At 33.6% G+C, this 16,935-nt stretch overlaps 3 protein-coding genes across 17 annotated transcripts in view; 2 read left to right on the top strand and 1 right to left on the bottom strand.

Moving 5' to 3' along the window:
- Positions 1-16,935, top strand: part of LOC135844575 (uncharacterized) — a 427,884-nt gene that overhangs the window by 125,193 nt on the left and 285,756 nt on the right. The window lies entirely within an intron of this gene.
- On the bottom strand, positions 1,298-11,312 carry LOC135843653 (DNA ligase 1-like). Of its 6 annotated transcripts, none has more exons than XM_065361643.1 (10): positions 11,074-11,312; positions 7,193-7,733; positions 6,775-7,128; positions 6,435-6,610; positions 5,822-5,959; positions 5,515-5,647; positions 4,941-4,961; positions 4,564-4,679; positions 2,820-3,182; positions 1,298-2,747 (listed from the first exon to the last, which is right to left on the bottom strand). In XM_065361643.1, exons 2-10 carry the CDS (start codon positions 7,317-7,319, stop codon positions 2,391-2,393), a joined length of 1,785 nt encoding a protein of 594 aa, XP_065217715.1. In that variant the 5' UTR covers positions 7,320-7,733; positions 11,074-11,312; the 3' UTR covers positions 1,298-2,390. The 6 variants fall into 6 exon arrangements, with proteins under 6 accessions (XP_065217715.1, XP_065217791.1, XP_065217875.1 ...); XM_065361719.1 differs by having other exon boundaries at positions 7,193-7,712; XM_065361803.1 differs by lacking the exons at positions 4,564-4,679; positions 11,074-11,312 and adding an exon at positions 4,090-4,193 and having other exon boundaries at positions 7,193-9,738.
- Positions 11,839-13,711, top strand: LOC135844348 (guanine nucleotide-binding protein subunit beta-like protein 1). Its single transcript, XM_065362546.1, has 2 exons — positions 11,839-12,256; positions 12,337-13,711. Exons 1-2 carry the CDS (start codon positions 12,089-12,091, stop codon positions 13,159-13,161), a joined length of 993 nt encoding a protein of 330 aa, XP_065218618.1. The 5' UTR covers positions 11,839-12,088; the 3' UTR covers positions 13,162-13,711.

Raw genomic sequence — 16,935 nt, 5'->3', positions numbered from 1 at the left:
TCATGGTCTCTCCATCCCATCCATGCTACTTTTACAAATGTAGCAACCTATGGTAATTGGTATGGTAGATCTTATTGCAAAAATACATTATAAACACGTTTTGTAAATTAAAAAATAGGTACCTACAAAGCTGTTTTCCCATTATCTGATTTTGCGTTTTAATTACCTAATGTAAGTAAATCGGTGTAAAATTTAAACAATTGGCCCGTTTAAAACGCTCAGGATAATGAAGACCCAAATTGGGTTCACTTTATCGCTATTTTTTTTTTTTTTTTAACGAATCTTTAACTTGAACTTTTTTTTTACGAAACGGGGGAGGGGGGAATAATCGTAATAATTGTTATCTAAAATTCAAGTTGACTATTTTGTCAAAAAAATATTCAAGCGTCATATCGTAATATTCTAAGTTGAAAAAAAATCTTCCGATTGATAGTGTTTTAATTAATGAAAATGCTCAAGAAGTAAAATAAATAAAACTATAAAACAAAACACAAGCGATCGCCGATAGTAACGATTAAAATACCAGCAGCTTATGCTGCTGCATGGTATACGAGGTCCATCTGTTCGCCTGAACATGGACCCTGCCCCTGGGGCTTCATGGACTCGAAATTGGATATCGTTTTCGGTGTGTAAGACTGAGACTTACCCTGTCTTACGTCTCATAACCTCATTGAGTAAATCACGACGAAAGTTTGGCCTCTTTTTAGGAGGCCTCACGTCCTTCACTCCCAACTCGATAACCTCTGAAAAGAAATTTCAAAACACATTTTGTCAATTAACAATATTCTCGTTATATTTTTTTTGTTCAAAATACATACATTAAATTGAACAATTTTCCTCCCTCGAAGTCAAGTTTTCGTTTTATTTTGAAATATATCATTTATGGTTTGAAAATCATCGTCTGTTCATTGATGAGTCGTCGATGTCGGTGCTCATTTTGAATAAGTTGATTGTCGAGTAATTGGCGTTGTGAAGATTCGAGTTCGTCATCAGTGTCAGATTGCAGGAAATCTTTAAAAAAACAACTATAAATAAGCGTTCTTACCTTACAGGATTCATGATGAGTAAATTTTACTTCAGTAGTCGTCGTAACAGAACGAAATCGAAAATTGACAATAACAATTAACACAGCGCATAAATCTAACTCACTATCAATTGTATCGAGGTACGTATGAACAAAAAAAAAACAGAAAAAAAATTTCTTACTTTTAATTTTAGTTCTCTTTTAATATGATTAAGAACACTCTTGTACCTACATGGTTATTTTTTTTTCAATAAAATATGTGTAAAAATCAACGAGTATTGATTAGCTTTATTCATTCATTTCAAAGCTGAATAAAATATTGCTCTCATATATGTAAAGAGTAACTAAATATCAACATCACAGTAAAAAAAACATAGAATGATGAGGTATTATAAAATGATTAAATTGAGAACATGTACAAATTTATAGTTACTGATTCATCGATATTTAAAAAAAAACAACAAAAAAAACAAAAACAACAACAAACAAACAATCAAAACCTATACAATGCAGGGCCTATTCTAAGGCGCAGCTCCGCACATTTTGCGCAGTTCCAAAAAAAATGTGTGTAGTTCCGAATTAGTTTGCGCAGTTCCGAATTAGTTTGCGCAGTTCCAAAAATTCAAAAATTCAGCTGCCTGCATTTTTCATTTTATTCATTCATTCATTAAAAAACAATTTTGGACAAACAATTCGGAAAATAAAAAAGTTACCAAAAACCATGGATTTTTACTTCTTTGAAATCAAAATTCTCAAAAGTTTTTGCCCTCGCTTCGCTCGGGCTAAATCGTTTTCCCTTTGCATTCTCTGAGTATAAATTGAAGAGTAGAACAATAATTGTCTTTTCACATTAGAAATAATGCTGTTTCACTTGAATTTTACCAAAAGATGGTCTCTTCAATCCTCTCATAATTAAGTACATATATACCAGAAAGTCCCAATTTTTCGCTAAAATACCAAAAAAAAGTTCTATTTTTCGTCAAAAATTCGTAAAAATTTTGAATTTTGTCCTGAAAAAATGAAGAATTGTGAATTTCTGATAGCTTTGCACTCGCATTCCTACTTCTGAAAATGTTTTAATTTCCAGAAAACAAGAAATTTTGAAGCCATGAAAATTAATTTTCTGCATCAAGATTAATGTTGTTTTGTGTTTCAAATTATCAATTTTTCGCAGTTTTCGCCCTCGCTTCGCTCGGGCTAGATCACTTTTCTTTTCTTTTTTTTTCTCTGACCAAATGTTAGTAAAAAGTAGAAAAATTGACTTCTCGCATTAAAAATAGGTACTTAATGTTGTTTTACTTCTGAATAATCATTAATTTTCAAAAGCTTTTGCCCTCGCTTTGCTCGGGCCCTCATTATTTGTTGATCAGTCGCATCGTGAGCTATGTTTGCGCAGCTCCAAATTTTCCTTAGAATAGGCCCTGCCGTCTCTTACTTCTTCTTCATCTTCTTCCACTTCAATTTCTACCTCCTCCTCTTCTTCTTCTTCAACCTCTTCCTCCTCTTCATCCTCAACTTCTTCTTCTTCTTCTTCCACTTCTTCAACTTCTTCTACTTCCTCTTCTTCAGTTTCTTCCTCTTCAACTTCTATGATTTCTTCTTCATATTCTTCTTCTTCTTCCGGTGAGGAATGTCGTCCATTATGGTCTTCGGTACCATTCTGAGTTTTGTGCTCACTATTTACATGATTCTTTTCGCGATTTAAATTCGCTTTTTCATTATCCTGAAAAAAATATATCAAAATTTGAGTACAAGTCTTTCCCAAATTTGACACTTGAATAACTTTTACACTTACAATATCGGGTGAAATGACATTCAGAGTAACTTTACTCTCTAAAATGACCGAAGATTCGGTGGCAACGTTTTCAGTACGAGCATCGCTGATCAGAATTTCAGAATTAACTGGAACATTTCCGGGTAACAAGATTTCTTGAGGTATTTCAGGAACAGGAGCTGGTTTGACGTGAGGAGGAGTTGTTGATCGTTTCCACGGTTGACCATTTTCGCAGCTTTCGTTCAGTTCCATTCCGACTACTTTTATAACGCCATTTAATTTCTCGGGTTTTTCTGATTGTTCTTCTTGAACAATTTTTTTCGTCACAGGTTCATCTTGCTTCTCCTTTATCACATCTTTAGCTTCGTTTGAGGAAACCGCCTCCTGTGAAATTCAACAAATCATTCATTAACTGATCAATATTCTTTAAGATTTTTCATTCAAGTATAGGAAACACGTCTTTCAAAAAATTAAACATTTTATGTTTTTATCACAAATTTTCACCAAAAAGAAAGTATAAAGACGTATTTCCATTGATTAAAAATATCACACAAAATATACTTTAATAAAGCACTGCTGCAGCTACAAAAGCTTCGCAGATTAAAAAAATGTGATAATTTGCAAAAAGCCACTAGAAATAGCGAAATCCATAGAACTGAAGGTTAGCTACGCTTTGAGTTGATGAAAGAAATGAGTTCAAGTAGGCAACTACGAAATTCCGCTCATTTCCACAAATTCAGCGGAAATGAATGAAACAGTAAGTAATCGAGGAAAAGGATCGATAAAATTAAAAAGGAAACGAATTTCTAACGGAATCTGACGCTAAAAAGTGTTGATAGGTACGAAAGAAAGAACGTCATCCACTTTAGGTTTTTTTTTTCAACCCCTTATGTTTATCACTATAAGGATTTAATAAGCATTATTTGAAATACAACCATTTTTTTTGCAGGCAACGTACAGATTAGATAGGTACTCGAAAAATGTTCAAATCTAATTTTTTCAGTCACAGAAATTTTTTAAATAGGTAGCAATTGAATTTACAGCAGTTCCAAAAACATTACCTACCTATTTAAGACTACATTTGAGACGAAGTAACCTACATTTCTATCTTCAACCTCCTTACTCCTGTCATCTATTCGTATAAAAGTCCAAATTACATCTTTGAAAGAAGAAAGTAAAATACAAACGCGCAAATGAAATTTTAATTAACAAGCTCTAGACGAAAAATTACTCGAAAACGACAAAGCGCAAATTAGAAAGAAGGCAAGCTAAACCACTTCAAATTTAATACCTCAGTCGGCTGCTTTAGGTCAGCCTCATCTTTACTATCGTTCTTCTCTCTTTCTAAGATGTCACGATTAACTTCTTGCAGAAGACTCGACAGGGCTGTCACTACTGAACCCGAATAACACAAGTTCACGTATCAATTCGTACAAAAAGCTTAATAAAATACAACTAAGTACCATTTAAAAATAGCTTTGATTTTCGATTTGTGAAGATACAAGAAATACCCCTATACGTAGTTCCTATCAGACTTATTTTCCCCTAATTTTACACAGCGTTATCCAAAACTATGGGAAACAAAAATCAAAATAATAAAGGAAAAAGAGCGACAAACAGGTTGCAAAATGTATCACAAAAGTACATGAAAAGCGTAACAAAAATGAAAAAAAAAAACCAAAAGACTTTCAAAGGCATGCATAGTGCGCGTTTAACATTGGTCAAAAATTACAGCGAAAAAACATTACTCTTTATTCCCTCTCACCTCATTTAGAGGCTTCGCTAATGTCATAGAAACCAAATTCATTTGTTTAACTATGCGATCCATAGTAGCCTCTGTTTCTGCCAACCTTCTACGTAAATGATCTATTTCAATATCTCCTAAAATTACGTAAATTTTAAATAGGTACATTTGTGCAGTTACTTTTTCCGCTCACGTTTTCATTTCTTGTTTTATTTTACGCGTGAGAAGATTTCCTTTTCTTTGGAAATAATGTAAAAAGCCTAGGGTGTTTTGTAATTTCAATAGTATAAATATTGTGCTGGTGCACAATCGTGTTAATAATAAATCATTCTAATTCAAAATTTATCCAGTAAGTATGGAAATAATCGTCATTTTATAATGATACATGATACACTTACTCATATCTTTCTCTTGCCATCCTGACAATATCGAGAGCATGAAGAAATATTTCATATTTAAATCAACATAAGATAAACAAGTGGTCTATTTTGAAAATTGAAGGGGCAAAATACATTTTCAAAATCCAAGAGCCAAAATCTAATTTTGACCATGGGGGTTGGTAGTACTTTGAAAAATATACAAAATTACCTATTATGACTTTTTGCCTAACTTGCAAATTGAAGGGACTACAAATGATTTTTTAATTTCAAAGAATCGCGATGAAAAAAAATAAAAATAAATGCGGAAATGAATACTTCGTCAAAAAATAAAAAAAATTTGTTGCATCTAATCATTTTTTTCTTACTCTAAAAAGAGGAGGGGAAGGAGTGTCTTCAAGTGTTAGTCTGATTTTGGAAGCGAAAATTTGGGCACTAATAATCTCTGACTCTTATCTATTTTTTTCGCATCTGGATTATTTTTTGTGAAAATTTTCAGGACATACCAATTGGGTATTTTTACTACATATTAATTCAATAGGCATAATATTCTGACTCTGGGGATCAACAAAGACTGTATATTTTGTATACCTACCTAATTTTGAAGCCGGATCCGCAACATTATTGGAGTTGATTTTTTCATGATGGTCGTTACTACTAAAAACATTTTTGCAGAAGTCTGGATCATGCGTGAAATTACTTTGAGCATCTTGTTTCTTACTCAGCAGCTGTAAATATATAGTTTAAAGATGTGAATAAACTTTAATTGACTTGAACAATATTCACCCATGGTGATGAGTATGGAAATTGATGAATTTTTAAATATTGTCAAAAATGAGCTGTGATGGTTCAAAACCATAAACTATTTTACGAAATGAAATGAGCAAAGAATTGTTATTTACCCTTAGAATAGTGTAAGTGAAAAAGGCAACTATTGCTATAGTGTACATTGGCATCAGAATTCCCATTGTTCCACTTCCTTTTTGATGAGCAACATAACCGCTTCCACCAACGGTTGGTCGCATCCCTGGTACTGGTGGCTGAAAATAAACACATAAAATTGAATACCTGCTACATGACCGAATTATTTATTTTTATACTTTTATAAACATTCTTTCTCGTTTGTTTTTCTTTTACCTAACTACTCCAATTTTTGCTATATTTTTCCATTAAGTTTTTTTTTTTTTCGTAGAAGATGACTAGGGAAGGATGATAGACAGATATGACAGGGGGGAAATGTGCAAATTTCCTATCAAACATCGTAATGATAAATATTCGGCACCTTGTTTGTGAACATGAGCGGGACAAGGTCGTACAAATGCAAATATGTTGGAAATACTTCGCGATAATATAAGTCTTGGAAAAATTCCAATAAGAAAATTTTGCCAAATAAAATAAAATAAGCTACTCTATTTCGGTCTAATTTTAAATAAAAATTGTAAGTTGAATCGAACAATACTTCGCACCTTGTTTTTTATTCCAATTTATTTCATAATACCAACCAAAAACGCTTACTTTTTTGCCAGGTATGGCTTCGTGTTGAATGGTGGTAATTGGAGGCGAAATATCTTCATCGTGATAGATGATATCTTCTTCGATGCGTTCCTTTCGAATAGGAGGTGTTGTTTTCCTAAAAGCTGGATGTAAAGCTTCAGGTTTAGCTCTGGGTTTGCGATCTTGGCGATAATAATCTTCAAAAAAAAAAATATTTAAAAATATTAATTCTTATACCTATTTAGTGTGAAGCTTGCATTTTATTAGTAGGTAACACAATGCACACTCGAAAAAAAAAGTATTAGAGCACTTCAAAGTTCAAATCACACATCAGTCTGAAAATGTCTTCAGTTAATCTTACTCGTAGGCGTAGAGATATTGTATTTCTTCACTCTATGAGGAGTACCCAAAAGATCCAAAGTCACGTCGAAATGATATTTCAAACAAAGTGACTTATTAAAGGTACGGATATCGACCAACACATTCTTATATTTCACGTCTAATGATATAATGTCTTTTAATAAAACATTGATGTCGATATCACAGGTTTCCAGTACAACATTTCGGCATAATTTAACAGCATCCTTATTGAGTCGATTTGCAGAAAAGTAGAAATTACTACTGTACTTATCCGACGACTTCAATACCGTTGTGCATAACTCATTCACTAGTTTAACACCATTTACATCCTTATCCAATAAAACGTCGCAACATCCTATTGTAAAAATAATTATAGGTTTAGATAGACGAATTTAATTAAATTTCAAAGTAAAACTTACCATCTGAGCTGACAGACACAGAGCCTTTGAGCATGGGGTAAAATATATTGGGCCATAATACAGCAAAACAGGCAATCACCGTGCCCAAAATGCAAATAGATTTTCCAGTGCTTATTTCGTGAGCCATGATGAGCTTAAACTTTAAGGAATTTCCATTCCAAATAAAAAAATATTAAATAGGTAGGTGTTGGAGCTATTAATAAATAAATTTAAAATAAATCGCGATTTAAGACATATTATTCAAATGATTCTCACTACCACAGTCGCAAAATAAAGAGGAAATTCGACGAAATGAAAATTTTATTCGAAATATCGATCGATGCAGTAAAAGTTCATCCCGATTCGTAACTTTGACCGAACTTTACACCTCGGTTTCGTTTCGGATTCTCCCGGTTTTTTTACTAATTACTAGAGACTAAGGATACTTTTCGGCATCGTGCACTGTCGAGTGCTTTCGGCTACGCTCGTTTGACTTATTCTTTGTATTGATTCAAGTAATCAAGTTCCTGTGCATCCATATCTGTGAAGTGTGAACTTTAAACTAAAAATACTCAAAATTTTCAGGGAGAACATGTCGATGCTGTTTTGCAGAAAGGGCCAAACTGCTTTTTTGATGTCAAGGGCCAAACTGTTTTCATGAAAAATGACAACAAAACAAAAGGGCCAAAGTGCTTCATTTTTAGGGCCAAACTGACATGAAACAGAAAAAAAGGGCCAAACTGCACTTGAATTAGGTGAAAATTCCACATTCTGTCTATCTGAAAGCTGTGTTGCATCATTAAAAATCATTTGTCCAGGTTTGTTACAGTTTTGGTACAACTAAAAATGCAACACTGATCACAAAAAGTGATAATTTTTTGATGAAAGCTGGAAATAGTTGGATTATACCTGCTTATACTGAACTTGGACATAAATGCGAATAAATATTGTTGGCTACACCAAAATTTGTATTGATACGTGAAGAAGTTACGGCTATGTTTACTGCTAAGTTCAGTAGGTATAAACAAACCTTAATAGCATTAAAAAATTATCGGATGTTTTCCGCTCTTTTTGATTAAAAATGAACAGTAATTTCAAGTTTTCAAAGACTACTACTTACTATTACGTTGCGTATATGTACTCAATTAATGGTAAAAAGACTCAGGAACACAATGGTGTGCTTAGTTTCTCTGTAGGACTCACCGAAAAAATTTTATATGAATTTGAATGGGTCAACGGAAATTTTTCAGTTCTTGCTGGATAGACTAGTGCACTTCGCGCTCCAGTGGTAAGACTAATTCTTGTATCGAGCCGTATGCGTGCTTATTTTGTAGTCTGAAGTCTCAGAAACACGATGGTGTATTTAGTTTTTTTGTACAGCCTGTTGTAAAAATGTTGGACACATCCAATGTGACTCAGGCGTTTTTTCAGTGAAAATTCAACCTCGCTAAGCTGCATCACGATCACTTTTAGTTCGTTAAGAAGATTTTCACGCGTCAAACAAAAAAATTGAATACACCACCGTGTTCCTGAGACTTCAGGCTACAAAATGAGCGCTAACGCAGCTCGGTACAAGAATTAGTCTTGCTACTAGACTTCAATATACTGCACTCTACCCATCCCTGAGCCGGAGGATTATTTTCAAACGCTTCGCATGCTTTCAATTTTTTTTCTTGGAGTCGTATCAAAAAACTGAATACACCACCGTGTTCCTGAGACTTCAGGCTACAAAATGAACACCCACTCAGCTCAATACGTGAATTAGGCTCGCCCTCAGAGCACATCGTGCACGACTTTGCGAACAGCCCTCGTATTTTTGACAAAAAAACAATTTTTTTTAAAATTTTCCAATGGAAAATTCGACATTGTTAATTTTTTTTGGTGTACCTTTCGTGGGGGAAGGTGGGGTGGAGAGCTTTCTGAAAATTTTTCCAATTTTTAGAAACTTGATAGATTTTCGTGCAGTTTGGCCCTTTGAATATTCCTGTGAAAATGAGGTAAAAAGGGCCAAACTGTATTTCACACTACATTTTTATTTTTCCTCTGAACAGAAATGCAGGTAATTGAATAAAATTTTTCTAAAATAATGCTCATATTGTTACTACAGGCCATACCACTTTCATTCTCTCTCTCATTGCCTCCATGTGTGAATTATACCACTTTACTTTTTACATTCACTTCTTGAAAAGCAGTTTGGCCCTTTCTGCAAAACAGCATCGATGTGTTGTATTAATTTTTAAATCACAGAAATGTTTGAAGTGTATCCTCTTTAGAGTGGTTTTCTTCCCAAAGATCTACTTTTCACCATACAAAAGTTCTCGATTTTCGAAGTTGCGAAAACAAGGTAAAAGTAAAACCCAGCTGCGCGTACTAAGTATTGAACTTTGCACTAAAATTACTCAACATTTTCACCAAACACATATTTATTTTGAGGTAATTTTATCCTCTTTGAAATGGTTATCTGCCGAAATACAGTAGCGTGCAAATTAGTTTGGGACAGCAGCAAAATCACAACATTACACCGTTTTTCAAAACCTCACTACAACAATACCGCTAACAATTTTGAAAAAAAAATTACAGGGGGTAAAAGCCCTATCCTTTACGAAAATTTTGAAGTGTTTGAACCAAAAAAAAAGTTTCTAAAAGCTCATAAAAGCTCACTGAAATAAAAATCAGAAAATTTTCAGTCTTTTAGTTTTCCGCATTTACCGGACGAACCGTACGTCCTAGCAAAAATCTGATGACATTATGCTGAAAGAGAATTAAATTCTCTACAATTTCGTTAACATGAAATTTTCGTAGGACGCTCAGTTTCAAAACTGTACACCATTAAAGTTTGAGTAAAAAAACATTGCTGCAACTTTTTTTTAGTAAAAAAAAAACAATGTTTGCACACTACTGTAGTTTTCCGCATTTACCGGACGAACCGTACGTCCTAACAAAAATCTGATGACATTGTGCTGAAAGAGAATTAAATTCTCTACAATTTCTCTGACGAGAAATTTTCGTAGGACGCTCGGTTTCAAAACTGCACGTCTTTGAAGTTTTAGTAAAAAAAAGTTGGTTTTTTTACTAAAAAAAAGTTGCAGCAATGTTTTTTTACTCAAACTTTAATGGTGTACAGTTTTGAAACTGAGCGTCCTACGAAAATTTCATGTTAACGAAATTGTAGAGAATTTAATTCTCTTTCAGCATAATGTCATCAGATTTTTGCTAGGACGTACGGTTCGTCCGGTAAATGCGGAAAACTAAAAGACTGAAAATTTTCTGATTTTTATTTCAGTGAGCTTTTATGAGCTTTTAGAAACTTTTTTTTTTTTGGTTCAAACACATCAAAATTTTCGTAAAGGATAGGGCTTTCACCTCCTGTAATTTTTTTTTCAAAATTGTTAGCGGTATTGTTGTAGTGAGGTTTTGAAAAACTGTGTAATGTTGTGATTTTGCTGCTGTCCCAAACTAATTTGCACGCTACTGTATCTTTGTTAAATCGTTCTAAAGATCTTGAAGATCGAAGTTACGGAAAGTGATCAAGATCAAATTGTGTTACTATCACCATTACCACTTATCAGTCACTTTCACTTTTGGTGTTGATCAGTGATCACTTTATTCAACTTTGATCTTTAAGAACTTTTGAACGATAAAAGGTACAACTTTCGGTAAATGACCATTTTAAAGAGGATAACATTTACGTGTTCACTGAAAATGTTGAGTAATTTTAGTGCAAAGTTCGATACTTACCACCTCCAGTTGGTTTTGGCCTTGTTTTCGCCACTTAAAACTTCGAGAACTTTTGAACATTTGAACAGTGAAAGGTAGAACTTTCGGAAAAAAACTCAAATTATAAAGGATGAAATTCCAAACATTTCAATTTTTTAAAATACATAAATGTACTTATACGTAACAGATGTAGAATGCTAAAATCCGTGAATGAAAGTATTCATAAGATGGTTATTTTTTTGGCAAAGTGATGAAAATTTAACATCAATCGATAGGGAATTTTATTCCCTTTAATTTTAAAGCACATAAAAGTTTACCCAAACTCGCGAGCAATCGAAAAAAGTTGCATTTTTTAAAACGTATTTGTGTGTATGACGTATGTATACCTCGTACTTATCTTAACGTACGAAACGAAAATGGTAATGTTGAGAAGTATGAACGAACGTATACTGATTCTGTCGTTCTCGTTCATCATGGAATATTAGGAATGCAAAAGGCTGTAGCTTTTATTATTTCGCTTCTTGGATGGATGGTGTCATTTTTTTCGTGGAAGGAATGAAACATCCGATGTTCATGTTAGGTCTTTAGCAGGATAAAAAATTACTTTTGTTCGATGATTGAAGCTTCTTTTGTTTTTTAATCATCCAAGAGATTTAATGATTAATTTTTTTAAATGTTGTCTGTTTTCTGCTCGATTTTGATTTTTGATATTTAAAAAACCAAGACGAGTTTATTCCTGTTGAAAAACAATAAAAATATTTATAATTCACTTACACAGAACTGAGAAAATCACATCTCAATATTAACTTAAACTGTGAAAATGAAAACCTGGAATCAGTGCGTCCAAACCTGTAGATATTGACCAAAATTTGCACAATAATTCTATTTTTGAACTTTCTATGCAAATTAAATTTATATTAAATAAATTTTTATAATTAAAAAACTTAATTTACAATTTATAAAACTAAGAAACGTTGAAAAATGCGATGAAATCAGCATTCAGCAGATAATCTCAACGATCGAAACATTTTCCAATCTTCTTGAGATTGGCTGACATGATTTGGCGAAATGATAAGAAAATTCAAATTTCAAAAAATCAAAATATTTTCGTTTCGATATCTTCGAGAAATTGATATTAAAATTGAATAAAACGAAATATAATTCCGGTATAATTGAAATGTAATCATACTAAACAGCAAAATGAGTTCATTTCCAGACTCGGATTCGCCTTCAGATCCTCCTGCACCATTATTCATCATGAAAGCTGATATGACTTCAGTCCACTGTGTGCTCTTCGCAGACTTCGCCGGTGAAGAACATTTATATGCGGGAACTATCGATGGCATCGTGCACATATGGAATTTAAAGGTACGAGTTTTGACTTTTGATACTCCTATGATTTGATAGATCATCTAACATCTATCCTAATTGTACGTGTTCATTTACAGACGAGACGTAGGATGAAAACACTTCAGCAAAGTGATAGTCCTTGTTTATCTCTGCACGTATTCGATGATCATCTAATAACTCAGGATAAAGCCGGTCTGCTCAAGATCTGGAAGTGTACTGAAGGAGATTTCAAATGTATATATTCCAAGAATTTCGATAACTTTTCATTTTGTAGAATAAGTTTCTTGAAACGAGAAGTTTCGTATTTAGCAATACCTCAGTCAGAATCAAAAATCGATGTTTACAGTCTGAAAGAAAACACTCCTATCTTCCATGGTGCTTTCCAATGCTCTGAACTGAACGGTAAAAAACTGGGCGATGTCATAGTGCTGAAAATCATCGTGATAAATTCTACAGAATATATCGCAGCTATGTACGAAGGTGGCATGTTTTTATTATGGAATGTTTCGAGTAAAAAAAATGTCATTGAGGATCAGTTAACCAATGATACACCAATGTGTTTCGATTTTGATTCGGATAACTTGCAAGGAGTATGTGGTGCTAGTGGCGATACCATAAATGTATTTAAAATGAACACCGAAGGTAGTATAATCAAACGAAAATCTATTAAAATTAAAAATTCGGGTACAGGAAGTTTATGTATTCGACCAGATAGAAAAATACTAGCAGCTGGTTGCTGGGATGGAAGAATACGGATTTTTTCATGGAAAAATTTGAAGCTTTTGGTTGTTTTAGAGTGTCACGAAGAGACTGTTTTGGATGTTGCTTTTTCTCGTGATTTTACTCAAAACTCTCAATGTAAATATTTATTAGCCGGAGGTTCTAGTGATAAAAAAATTTCTCTGTGGAATATTTACAATTAATTTTAATTTTTTATTGTTTTTGTTATTTTTTTACTGTTTTGCGTTTATATTTCATTTTCCTTATTATAAATTTCGTGAAAGTAAAAATCATTTTAATTAAAATAAAAACAAGCTTAATTGCGATTTATTTCGAACAACTTACAACTACGGTCTAACAACAACAAAACATATTGAAACGAAAACCAAGCTTGCTGACTTCCATAAAAATAACTCCTTACCGAATAAAAAAATGAAAATAAGTAACACCAATTTAAAGTCAAAAATTATAGTTCAGTATGCTCCTCATCCTGTGATTCTACAACATTCCTGTCATTTCCACCAGCAACAATTTCATTATTATCAAAATCAACTTCAAGACCGTCTCTATACAATTATGAAAAAAAATAAAAATGAAAAAAATATACATAAATTCAGTTAAACGTCTTAAATTAAAGATCAGCGTCGTCATCATCTTCGTTATCTGAGTGGGTGAGATCTGAAAAAAAAAAATGAAATTATTTGTTGTTTCAATCAAACAGACGTTTTCAGTTCTGTTTCAATCAAACAGACCTTTTCAGTTCTATCTCAATCAAACAGACCTTTTTAGTTCTATTTCACTGAAACAGAGGTAATGTGATCTGTTTCAATCAAACAGACCTTTTTAGTTCTATTTCAATCAAACAGACCTTTTTAGTTCTATTTCAACCACACAGAGGTACCGTACTCTGTTTCATTGTCTCGCATTTACATACAACAAAAAATCGAAACGAATGAGAGGTACCGGACTCTTGTTTCACTCAAACAGACCTTCTTAGTTCTATTTCAATGAAACAGAGGTAACGTGATCAGTTTCATTCTAATAGTCCAGGAGCCCAACCTGAAAAAATGTACGAGGGGGTTGAAATTGGGGACCCGGCCCAAAAGTTACTATATGTAGTCCTCTTTCCAGAAATGCCACTCTGGCAATTCGCAGGTGGGGCTTTTAAGCACAGCGAAAGCTCAAAGTTCACAATTTTTTTGAACTTTCAACTTGGAAAGTTTTATGGCTGAAACTGGGGAATTCTTATAGGATTTTTCACGCTGAATCCAAATATGCCGGTCTGCGAACCCCTAAGTGTCCCCAAAAGGGTGCCAGAGTGGGTTAAAGGGGTAAAAATCGCAAAAAATGCTGTAGCCCAATTCAAAGGTACGTTTCAACAGATGTTCAGTGCTCCGTTTCAATGATTTCCACACTGCATGCTTCTGTATCCGCCGAACTATCATAAACCGCCTGAAAATGATGATTTACATTAGAGACAAGTGCAAAAGTAACTTTTGTCGAATTCTGTCGTAGTATGTACCTACCATTTCCCTTGTTGCGAAGTACGCTCTTCGGTGAGGGCGCATGAGGCAAAAGTGTGCGACCGTTGATGAAAATGCAATCAATGCCAAACACAGCACACCGACGTGCCCGTAGTACATATATTGAATTCGTTGAATTCGTTTTAAAGGCCTTCAATACCAATATAACTCCTGGCCATCCGCCGGCAACTGCTGCGGGTACCATTTTCGTCCCCATCCAGGGGTACCTCATGAGCGCCCGTACCATATGAAAATGTTTAAATTTTTTTTCTTACCTATAGTTTCGACCCAGTCATTAACCTTACGTTCCTATTTATCTGGCTCCTCCTCCTCAACAATTTCCATTTCTTCATCATGCTCATCATCAAAGTTTTCGATTTCCTGCTGTTCGGGGACAGCCTCCGGCAACTGATGAAGATTTAAATGATCGACCACCATGTTGGCATCCAAATCTTCATAATAGCCTACGAGAAAGCCTACAGCATTTCCTGAAAAAAAAATCAAAAAAATGTTCTACTACTATCATTGCCATCATTTCAAATGTAAATTCTCAAGTACCTAAGTATATTATTATCATTTTTATTTTAGAATATTCACGTCTATTTTACGATAAGAACTTACGGAGAGTTACGTATGTTTCAACCACGTTCTCCGCTAATGCGACCCTTGCAGTAGGTGGGAGGGGAGCGGGGTTGGTGGCATCTTCCAAAGCTTCCTCTATAAAATGAACACAAAAAGATTTAGGTACTGTTTCCCGAATTCAAAAAAAAAAAAATCATGCTCCAATTTTGAAACCCCAAAATTCTCCCCCCCCCCCCAAAAAAAAGGAAGATACATTCCGATGAAATTTAATGCATTTTGATATGTTGCAATATGGCCTGTATATAGGTACTAATACAGATAGGTATCAATAACATGCATGTTATTGATACCTATCTGTATTAGTACCTATATTTTATATGACATTGTAAATACAGCGAAAGCTGTGACCTGCAATAAATATTTGAATTTGAATTCTATTTTGAAATTCAAAATTCACAAAAAAAAATTTTGAATACGTTTTCATTGAAATAATTGATTTTCTGATGAAATTTTAACGCATTTTGACAGGTTACAAGGTAAGTACAGGCATGAAACAAGGTCACTTACTTCACGTGCAAGTCACTTTTTGTCACTATTTCAGCGAAAATGGCCAAAAAAAGTGACTTTGGTCACTTTTTTAACAATTTATCGTGTAAAAAAGAAAAATTGCAAAATTTTAGGAAATGATCAATATTTTTCATGAAAATCCTCCTTCAGTCACCATTTTAAAAAAAAATCAATAAGATGAAAATTTCTATAAAAAAATTAAGTTTTAAAGCCGAAAAAGTATAATTCAAAAGTAAGGAGTTTTCTGAAATATCCACCAGCGACAATTTCCACGTCAAGGTGGTTGCCTGTGGCAAAATGTAGGAAGATTAGTTGAGTCATTATTGGAACCATAGTCTGAAACAGATAGTAACAATGGAAATGTTTCTGTTAGAAAAAGGTATAGGTGAGTAGATGGATAGAAATAGGTTCATTCCATGAATGTTTCCTAAGAGATTCCAATTATTCTTCGCTAATTTCTTCATGGTTTTTTTCTCTTTTCTTCTGTGTAGGTACCTACTTCTTGAAATTTTCAATTTTTTTTTTCATTTCTCTTTTTAGCTAGGATTATTGCTACAACTGGGTGATCAGTCCTGCTGTGGCTCCTCGCTAGAGGCAAATCTAGAATACCTCAAAAAGTGTGAATTTTTAGACGTGTATATTGAACTACCAAACATGCTTCCAGGTCCTGAGCAAATAAGCCTTACTAAAGTAGCATTTATAATTAACCTAACAAAGAACAGTCAATAACATTTCCGCACTTATTATACCATCTCGTGAGTTACACGACACCAAACTCGAAAACAATTCCATTTATTTTTAAAATCATTCAATCGAATCGACTCGATCACTCGATCAGTTTGCTAAATCGTGATTTCAAAATGACCAATTCTAAAGCTGTCGCCCTCTCGGTGTGTGGAGATTTAAAATAAATAAATAAGTACGTAAATAAACGAAAGAAACGTGAACGAGATCAACGTCATAGCTTATGGTACTTGTGCGACAATATCACTCATGTACGATGATAATAAAATGATGTAATATAAGTTCGCTTTTAGTTTACTCTGCAGGCATGCATGGAGATAATGAATTATCGCCTTTTACGATTCATAAAAACACTCGTACGATCTAGCAGAAAGTACGAATAATTATTACTCTACCTATGGAACATGATGCATTCATTGGAAATTTTATTTTGATCGTGAAGTTAATTTTTTCTTAATCGATAAGTATTGTAAAAAGATAAAGTATCTAAAAATATATCTCGTGTTTTTTTTTCTTTTTCTTTCATTACTCAGCGTGGGTGTCAAGTTCAGTACCTACCTA

The sequence above is a fragment of the Planococcus citri genome, chromosome 1, assembly GCF_950023065.1.
Source record: "Planococcus citri chromosome 1, ihPlaCitr1.1, whole genome shotgun sequence".
NCBI lineage: Eukaryota > Metazoa > Arthropoda > Insecta > Hemiptera > Pseudococcidae > Planococcus > Planococcus citri.
The sequence above is the reverse complement of the archived record's forward strand: the minus strand, read 5'-3'. Positions and strand labels throughout refer to the sequence as shown.